At 37.6% G+C, this 10,000-nt stretch overlaps 3 protein-coding genes across 4 annotated transcripts in view; 2 read left to right on the forward strand and 1 right to left on the reverse strand.

The window, feature by feature from the left end:
• Window positions 1-9,102, reverse strand: part of Noc3 (Nucleolar complex protein 3) — a 10,793-nt gene extending 1,691 nt beyond the window's left edge. Inside the window, exons 1-12 of the mRNA XM_027381618.2 lie at window positions 8,961-9,102; window positions 6,073-6,370; window positions 5,811-5,865; window positions 5,414-5,637; window positions 4,294-4,490; window positions 3,695-3,854; window positions 3,375-3,508; window positions 2,764-2,955; window positions 1,605-1,823; window positions 1,095-1,276; window positions 632-840; window positions 86-270 (exon numbers count right to left, since the gene is read on the reverse strand). Coding sequence (XP_027237419.2) covers window positions 86-270; window positions 632-840; window positions 1,095-1,276; window positions 1,605-1,823; window positions 2,764-2,955; window positions 3,375-3,508; window positions 3,695-3,854; window positions 4,294-4,490; window positions 5,414-5,637; window positions 5,811-5,865; window positions 6,073-6,370; window positions 8,961-8,966 — 2,061 coding nt within the window. The 5' untranslated portion in view covers window positions 8,967-9,102. The remainder of the gene's footprint in view (window positions 1-85; window positions 271-631; window positions 841-1,094; window positions 1,277-1,604; window positions 1,824-2,763; window positions 2,956-3,374; window positions 3,509-3,694; window positions 3,855-4,293; window positions 4,491-5,413; window positions 5,638-5,810; window positions 5,866-6,072; window positions 6,371-8,960) is intronic.
• Window positions 1-10,000, forward strand: part of LOC113816244 (Kv channel-interacting protein 4) — a 521,919-nt gene that overhangs the window by 272,696 nt on the left and 239,223 nt on the right. The gene's annotated exons all lie outside the window — the stretch shown is intronic.
• Window positions 9,321-10,000, forward strand: part of LOC113828627 (uncharacterized) — a 7,817-nt gene continuing 7,137 nt past the window's right edge. Inside the window, exon 1 of the mRNA XM_070130262.1 lies at window positions 9,321-9,476. Within this exon, the coding sequence (XP_069986363.1) occupies window positions 9,452-9,476 (25 nt within the window). The 5' untranslated portion in view covers window positions 9,321-9,451. The remainder of the gene's footprint in view (window positions 9,477-10,000) is intronic.

The following is a 10,000-nucleotide window of genomic DNA, read 5'->3' on the forward strand; positions in this document are numbered from 1 at the left end:
ATTAAAATGTCAATCATCCTTCTTTAAATACAATTAAAGAAAATTAAAGCAAGAAAAAACAAAACATATCTAAACATATCCTCACCAGAACGATACCCCTGAGGACAGAGAGTGAAGCGATGATGTTGTTGTGGAAGGGTTGTGCGAGTGAGAGTGTGGCCAGGCGCTTAGCAAAGGCCAAGCTGCGTTCTGAATTTACACACCGCTGACGATGCACAAGCATCATCTTGAGGGCATCCAGAGTTGGGAAGACGTTTGATTGATTACCATCTGGACAGGAAGAAAAAGAAAATGAAAGAGATTGTAATAATCATTTCTAAAAATTGGGAGAAGATAGGGTGACGTGGAAATAAGGAGAGGTGTGTTAGGGAAAGAGAGGACGTGGAGGGATCTTGGTCCCTGGAAAGAAAAACATAATTCAAATAACTCCATCAACTCCATCCTTGTGATCAACCAAACGCATAATGTCGATCATTATTTTTCCGAGATTAAAATAGAGTACACAAGAAAATTACTTGTGCAGGTATCATTATGGTCATCATTATTATGTAAACTGTTAAAACTTTTTAAAAAGGTGCTTGCAATTAACTACAGCTCCCTTTACACAACAGGTTGCCCATATGATCCTTACCTTGGCCCATTTTTAACATATTGGCATAGAGATAAGTGAAGAACTGCCTGGGGTCTAGAGTGAGTGCCTCGCCCTGGCCTGAAAGGATGGTGAACACTGTCTTGATACAGAACATGGACTCGCGGAAGTTCATGGTGCCCTCCAGCATTTTCTGGCCCAGGACATCAAGCAGGTCACCAAAGAACTCAATGTTGATCAAATGTGCAAATCTGTTTGAGAGGAAAGGGAGAAAAGGTGGTTATCTGTGCTCTGCGGACTTTTTAAGGCTAGTATCTTGATCCATAGAATAATTTTGTACTGTGCATCTATTTAGCTAAATACTTAAATATCTAAATACCTCCTAGAGGAGGAGAGGAGGACAGGAGGAGACGAGGAGGAGCAAGAGGAGGAGGAGGACGAGTAATAGTAGGATGAGCGTAAAGATAAGGATATAAGGTTGTACAAAATAATATGAAACCCTCACTTTGCAAGTCCCTCCAAGACGACCTCATTGAGCACCTTGTTGGGCTTCCTCTTCAGTACGTGGATGTAGATACCAAAGACGATCTGCAGGATCTTGCTATGAGCCTCTTGGCGCTTCCGGTTTGATCTGATATCCTTGAACTCACGCATCTTTTCCTCTAGGATGCGTTGCTTCTTGCATTTCTAGGAATAAAAAAAAAAAAAAAAGACATTTGTTAAAAAAACTAGAACAGAAATATATATGTGTAGGAAATATAAATAAAACACCATGTACAAAATTAATATATAAAAAACAAAAAAGCAGAATATATAAACAAATATAAATATGAGTTCTGGTCAATAATTAGCTATTAAATCAAATCCCTTCCAAGTTGATCTCATGACTCTCCGTAAATATTATCAAGCAGTGCTGCCACACATGGAAATGTTTCTGTTTCTGAGATTATCGTAAATTGTTTATCTTAATCTCTTCTCCGCAGCAGCCTTGAACCCTACAGGTTCACTCACTCACCTTCCGCTCTTTGATGGACTTCTTTGGTGCTCGTTCCTCAATCACTTTCTTAATGAGCTTTTGTGTGTGTGTAAGCTTCTTCGAGGCATTGCGGTGAGCTTCAATCAGTGCATCAAGATTTTTCACATTTGAAATGTTGATGTCGAGGAAAGCCTGTATGTAATACGGTTCCACCTTGAAAAATTTTCTGCGGATGTACTTGTCCATCTGCATTACAATCTGTGTGGGAGAGGATAAAATTGTGTGGGTGAGAAGGGGTGTTCTAAGAACTCTGCAGTTTCCTGCTTGGTTGGCGTTTTATAAGAGAATACAGCGTTTAGGAAACCATCCATTTTTGGGGCTCCAGAATCAATTTTTACATTTCTTAAGATGGAATGAAAGAAAAGAAACAAAGGGGGAAATAAACACACACTCACATACACACATATATAAATATATATATATGTTAAAATCAATACTGAGTCACTATATAAATGGTGCATTGGTTATAATTGCCAAGATATGTGGACTACTTACAATTGCCAAACTCCATCAAAATGTTTATTTACATATTTCTACTTTGAGAGCATATCCATTTAGCAAAATTTACTGTTAGACCTAAGAGTAAATTGTGATAATAATCTATAAATAGTTGGTTTGTTTACATGTTACCAATTCAGTGGGGGGAAGGGAGTAAGAAGGGATATCATCACTGTTCTTCAGGTGAGTTGTTGCTATCACCTCACTCACAGAGAGAGGGAAAGATTGGGGAAAATGAGCTGATGACAGCATGCCATGTTTGCTGCAAGCCCTTATTGAAAGGAAACATTTATTTATGAATCTTTTTTTTTTTACCTGTGGATACAACAACAGAATTCACTGAAAGTGAGAATTCCGATTGTGCCACGGAATGAACTGAGAATGGAACTAAAGCCAGGGTAGGTTTGATTACTTAATCACACAAGTAAATAATGGAAAGACACTGGGAGAATGGGAGTTTCTGCTTCAAGCTCATCAGACAGGGCTTGTTTCTCTTTGACAATAGGAACATTATTTGTATGGTGAAACTTTAAGGCAATAGCACCTAAAGTGAAGGTAAACCTTCACTTTTCTTTTCTTTTTCTTTTTTTTACCTGGAGTTAATGGATTAATATATTCATCTATTTTCTTAAATGCTTACCTCCAGAGTCATCTCGCCAGTCTTGTCGCGAATAAAAAGTTTCTTGAAGGTATCCAGCACTACCTGTGCGACCTCCTTGACCTTGTAGCTACCATATGGAGTGATCACTTGGACTATGTTGAATGTGTAGTTGAAGTGGCCCTTTCGCAAAAGGAGTTCCCCATAGCACTTGAGAATTGCGATCATCAATTGCTGCAAGAGAGTGAGGGAGAGAAGAATGTCATATAAGATGGACGAATAATATCTGACAGAGAAATCTTAAAAATCAGGATTCCTCTGACTTTATCTAACTCTGGAACCAGTACCTTTGTAGCTGGGCCTATGTGCGCTATCTGGGGAAAATAGCAAACTACACCTACAGAGTAGATGAATATCTCCCTCCCACTTTTTTTTTTTTTTTTTTTTTATGTAATGAGGTCTCTACTCTATAACAGCCTCAGGAATTTCTGAGAGAGAGAGAGAGAGAGAGAGAGAGAGAGAGAGAGAGAGAGAGAGAGAGAGAGAGAGAGAGAGAGAGAGAGAGAGAGAGAGAGAGAGAGAGAGAGAGAGAGAGAGAGAGAGAGAGAGAGAGAGAGAGAGAGAGAGAGAGAGAGAGAGAATATTCTACTCACATTAAAGGCCTCTTTAGAATGTTCATTCTGCAATTTCTTGTCCTTCAAATTTGCTTCAAGGGTGATTAAGTACTGCTTGTACTCGAAGAGCAAGTCATCCTCAAATTTATAAGCTTGTTTCTTCTCTTTTCTCACTAGAAGAGAGCAAATTGTTAGGAAATGGAGCAAAAGAATTTTTATAAGGGTAATGTTCTTAAATTGTAGATGAATCTATTCCAAGTTTTATTAATATCATGGTATTCACTCTTGTCTGTACAGCAGTGTGATTGAAACAACGGAAATAAGGGAAACAATTAGTAATAATAACACAAACCACATACATAGGGACTTGTGATCCTTGGTTTCTTCTCCGAGCTCGAATGTGGGAATAAGGTGGTTGAAGACTTCAAACATGCTGAGCGCTGCGTACTTCCTTACTGTAATGGCGATATCTGGGTCCTCCTCCTTTAGATAGGCTTCTAAGTTCTTCAACAATTTGATCTGGAAACCAAAGGACATTTATGTTACAAACAGATATCATAAATAAATGAAAAATCAAAATAAAACAAAGTAACAGGAAAGGCAACTAAATAAAAACAAAAATTACTATGCACAGTGCAATATATACAGAGTTTATCAAGGGATATGATTATAGAATATTTGCTTTTGGACAAAATATGGTAAAAAAAGAGGTAAATAAAAAGGGTACCAAGAGGAGAGGGGAAGGGGGAGAGAGGGAGGATGAGGATGAGGAGAAAGAGGAGATGGATAAGAATATAGAGGGAGGAGGAGAGGGATTGAGAGGTTGAGAAGAATAAGCAGGAAGAGGGAAAAGGAGGCAGAAAAGAAAGAAGAGGAGACAAAGAAAAGAATCAAGAAAAAAATAAAAAGTGGCAGAACAGCAATAACACAACAAGACTAAAGGTGCATGCACAGTCACCTTTTCCTCTGGCTCTCCAATAATAGCTGTGGCAAGAGCTGCAATTTCCAACTTCTTCTGATCGATTTTGCGTTTTCGTTCCACCAAGATCTGCACATAGGACTTTGTACCAACACGGAGCTCCTCATCATCACTGCTCTCATCATCACTATCTTCGTCTTCCTCCTCTTCCTCACCTTTCTTTTCCTTTTTCTTATCTGGACAAAAGAAAGAAAGAAAAAAAATATATAGATGAACTGTCTGAATGTCTATGGTATTGGTCTGTTCTTATTACTAATATTCTACTTTCATTAGTCAATTTGTTTTACTTGGAGGGTGAAGGGTAAAGGGGATTTTTCTACCCTTCTCTCTACTGGTATTGCATTATTACAAGATGATTATCTTTTCAGATAAATTCTTGTTGCTGCGTTCATACACTTTCTTGATATCAAAATTCCATGACTTTCTAGAGAGATTTTGGAATTTTCCCATGACTCTTTTCACATTTTCCTTGAACATTTGATGCATATTCACCATACATATATCCCATTACATGTATAATGACTGTAATTTTAAATTAATGTTAAATATAAAAGATTTAAGCAACGACTTGCGACTGTCTTTATCGACACCAGTGACTAGTTGCTTATAATGGATCAGCATGTTTCAATTTAGGCTTTGTAATTTTTCAACTTTTTATTCAGTTACCTCAATTTTCTAAGGTTGATTTTGATTTCTTTCTGAACACTTTCTCAGAAAAATAAACAAATTCAGATTATTAACTTCTTTAAAGACACAAATAGTAAATTTCCATGATTTTCCAGGCTTGAAAACAAAATTCTAAGATATTCCAGGTCTGGAAATTTCTATTTCAATTTTTATGATTTTCCATGATTCTCCAGGGCCCTTAACCCTGTCATTGATTATGTTTCACAGGCATCTAATGAAAATGCTGAATTCATAAAAAGAAAAACAAAAAGGCATTCATAAAAAAATGCAATTAAAAAGAAGTTATGTAAAAAAACATGCAGTACATATATATCTGTCATTTTCAGTGACTTTTTGAAAACTTTTTCTGTATCATCATGTTCATTACTGTCGAAATGTCTCATTCCTATACCCAAAGTTCTTTGTTCCTTACCATCAACTGCCAGGTACCTTGCCACAATACCACCCTGTTGGTTTTTGATGGGCAACATGGTCCTGACCCAGCTGGGTATGGGGTTCTTTTCAAAGCTACGTGGTTCATCTTCAACACTTTTGTATTGTGAGAGAGGGTCTGGCTCGATTGCAGCCGTCCTTCCTACTCTTACATCCTCCTTGGCCAGTTCATCCTCCATCTCATCTAACAGGACTCTCTTCTGGCTGTAATGGAGATGAGTGTGGAAATACTGAAGGTCATAAGGTGACAGATATGAAATATACATTCTTTGAGTTGTAAAACTCTCTTTGTTATATTAGTCAAAAGCCTTATACACTATATACATGTACATGTCCATGTGTTTGCTCTTAGACACTGAACTGAATTTCCACTTTACCTCTGAACAAGTGCTTGCAGCTCCCTTTTGTCCATCACTTTTACCTGGTGATTGCCTGAAATAAATGAAATAAAATCTCAAGTTCATGAATCATATATATTCCTACGGCTATACTAGAACAAGAGATTTTTATAAATTGGATAACAATCATGACAAAGAAAAGATGAAAAAGAAATTTGGGAAAAAGTACATGGAAAAAAAAGGAAAATGAGAGACAAATTAAAACGGTACACTTGCAGCTCAAGACTGCCCCATTACTCACTCCTGGGGTCATTTCCACCAGCCAGCTCAATCTGAAGCTTCTTCTGGTACTCGACATCCTCGTCAATCTTGGCCTGGTACGCCCTCTGAGCTTCCTTTTGACGCAGAAGACCCCGCTTCTCTTTCTTTTTCTCACTGCGATTGGTCATGCGGCGGCTGTTCTTCTTGGCCTCCTTTGCCTTCATGATGTTCTTGAGCTTTTCCGGGTGGACTTTCTTGGACATTCGTCCCCCCTCCTTCTTGTCCTTCCGCTTCCCCATCTTGCTGCTGGTGCCACCCTTGCCCACCTTGCCTGGCTTCTGTAAAAGAACACAGAGAGGGCCTTAAGACATAGAGTTCAGATATATGTTGATACAGCCAAAGACTTTTCAACTCTTTCACCATAACTAATGTACATCTTTAACCCAACCACTGCATTTTTTTGTGAACTTTGTTGCACACAGATGGACCTGTTCTAGAAATTTACCTTACCCAGTGCAACTCACTATAGTTAAATACAGTTTGTCCTGATTCCTAATTAGGTAAATGTTTAAAATACCTACATGCGTCTGATCAGGACAATACTGTTAAAAATCAATTCCCTTCACCATCAACTAATAAATGTGGGAATTATGCCATATACTACAAACTTGGCCCAGATAGCAGGGGGGGAACAAAGGTAAGACTATCATGGAAATTACATGGTAATATATGAAAGAAATGTATGAAGTAGGTCACTAAATCATGTAATGCAGGCAGCTATCCCTCCTTCAAAATCCCTTATGGGGTTTTGCCTTCTCAACCTCCACCTTGGAATACAAAGAATCCTTTGAATATCTATGGCAGGGTAAAGCATAAGATCAAACACAAGGAGTGTTTGGGAGATTGTGTTCTAGGGCACAGGTTGGGCAGATGAGGCATAAATCCATGACAGACTTGAGTCTATGACCTACTTGTAAGTTGAATGTAAATTCTGGGAAAACTTGCAGTGTATGACAATCAGGATTACAGTGTAATAAAAAAAAAGTATATGGAATGGTCATCTTGACGCAAACATTTTTTTTTTACATGTTTAGATAGTTTTACAGTATTCTTTACGGAAACCTGATGTGCATTTGCGCTTTCCACCAGGACTTTCAAGACCTTACAATCGCCATTCCTTGACAAAACGGCGGTGAAAAATGTTTCGTTTTCAGCATTGCGTCGATTCCAGGTCCTTTGTAAAACAATGTAGAGGCTATGCAGAAGAAATAGAGCATAGCAACTATCACAGCTTGATATGAGCCTGTAAAGTGCCCCAAATTGCTGGAAAAAGTAATTAGCAACCAAGCCATCCAGAAATTGGGCAGAAGCAAGGAAGTTGGTGTCTCGAAATATAAAGGTGTTTGGTTTATTCTTTACAGAATGTATTCAGTTGTCTTGCCATCCATACCAAGGTGAAGAGAATGTTTCCAGGGGGGTGTTGCAGGGCAGAGCCCCCTATCTACCCTCAGCTCAGACAGTGCCCAAATGGCACCCCTTGTCATGACAACTTACATTGTTGAATAAAGTTTGTGACATGGAATTAGGTTGCTTTATTGGCCAGGATGTATTGGATGGTGTGAATTCCAGTAGATTTTACCAAAAGATGGGTTGGGTTCCCAAAGACATTTTTGAAAGTTGGCGTGTCAGTCAATAGACTTTCGAAGATGGCGGACAAATACGTAGAGGTCCATCAGCTGATTTTAAGTGTTTTTCTGTGCTGGTTTCACATATTTTTGTTCTCTATTTTTACTTCAGTTTGTTTTACCCCATAAGTTCCCTGACATACTTCATGCCCTCCCTTCCTATGGGAGTAAACGCATCAAGATTGTCAGCTGTGATTGCTACGGAAATGATCCTCAGATTTATTTTCATCACAGGAGAATAAATATGATGATATAAATATTGTCTGGGAAGTCCCAATTGTCATTAACCCTCCCCTCAGTCATGGCATCTTACACTGTTTAAAAAGTTTGTGAAATGGTTTATTGATTAGAACTTGTACAATTACTACTGGGGGTTTGGATGGTGTGAGTTCACAAAGACTTTTTGAAAGATAGGTTGGAATCCTGCAGAGATTTATGAAAGAAGGCAAGTCGGTCTGCAGACTTTCGAAGATGATGGGCACATATGCAGCATTTCATTTCCCATTATTTAGGGTTCCTTGTGATTTTATGTATCATTGTTCTATATTCTTCCTGTCGCAACCTGTTTAACCACATAATTTCTCTAATATATTTCATGACCCCTTCTGTTATCAAGATTTCTCACAAGCATGAGTCTAACAATTTACATAATATAAAAAATTACCAAATTTTGCATACAGTGGTCAAAATGACCAAATATAAAGCATTTGCAACCTATGGTGTCACCTTTGCAAGTTGATAATGAGAAAGATATGTGACGTGGGAGCGAGAAAAAAGAAATTATAAACGAGTGCCAAAAGAGCTGGCAAAAAAGATATCGACCAACAATTATGTAGGTTTTAGCGTGGCCAGTACTAGACTCTAGTGTCTTGAAAATACCTATATGCATAATTAAATAAAAAGTTATCCAACACTGCGCAAGTGGTTGTTGTAGAAAATTAAAACCTAAATGTATATAAATTATCATAATGAATCCTATAAACTAAAAAAATATATCTGGAGACTAGGGTATAATCCTTGATCTTCCATGTGTAATTCACTCATTAAAATCATCAAAACCCATATACTTTTAACAATTAATAATATAACTGAATAACAATACTATCAATAATATGTAAACCTTATATATAATCAAGCAACGCAACAATTAGCCAAATATAACATTCAAAACTAAATTCATATGGTCATAACAGTAAAACAGCTCATAAAGATAAGGAAATGCTTCTTTCACGTGTTTACTCACCGCCATGTTTGTTGTTTACTTTTTCGCGAGACAAATGACGTTCGAGATGCGCAGCCTAGCGTGTGAAAAGATTCGATATATTTTAACGTATTTCTGCAATTTATATATAAAAAAAAACTGTGGGAATTCAGCTTTAGATGAATTGGTATATAGTAGAGTAGGGGAATATTGTTTGGATTTTCTAATATATACGAGTGACCGAAGAGAAATTAAACTTTTATTGCATAAAATCTGAATAACACCTAACTGCCCATACACTTTTCGAAAGAAAGATATTTTAGCCGCATGACATTTCTCTTAGAAAGTCTTATCAGCCAACACGCCTTATTTATTTCCCCAAAAGTTGCAAGATTCGAATCCCAGCGACAAGTGAGGCGAGCCGAGCGCAGAACAGAGGCGGACGTAAGCGTGAACATTCGCTCGCCATTTTTCGCTGTTTTTCGCATTTTATCCTACTCTCTGCGCTTTCCTTTCTCTCTCCGGCCCTTGTCATGGACCCTGGCGAGGATGGCAAAGGTGAGACATCCTAGATAAGACAATTCATCCGTGTAAATGAGAGGAATCAGCACAGACTCGAAAATCCGCTTAAAAAGTGCTTATCAAGCACAAAATGGCTAGGTTCAGCTGCCCTGGCTCTGGCAGCGGGAATTTCGGAGATGGGAAAAGGAAATTTAATTCCTGTTAATAACTATATAATAATTAAATTCACTGACTTGTCATTCAACGCTTTCCAATATTTAGTATTACACCAACTTATTCGGATTTACTTTCCATGTTTGCCTCAGGTATTTGTGGACACGAATCGTCACTTGTAAATCTTATTGTGGATTGACAGGACCCGTTGTTGTTGATATTGTTGTTATTATTATCATTACACTATCACTGTCACCGTCATTATTACTATAGCTAGTAATATTATTATTATCAGTTTCATTACTGGGATATTATTGTTAATTTTGATATCATTGCCATTGCTGTGGTATTATTATTACTTTTATTATTAATATTATTATTATCATTACCTTTGTTGTTGTTATGAT

This window comes from Penaeus vannamei, chromosome 15 (genome assembly GCF_042767895.1).
Source record: "Penaeus vannamei isolate JL-2024 chromosome 15, ASM4276789v1, whole genome shotgun sequence".
NCBI lineage: Eukaryota > Metazoa > Arthropoda > Malacostraca > Decapoda > Penaeidae > Penaeus > Penaeus vannamei.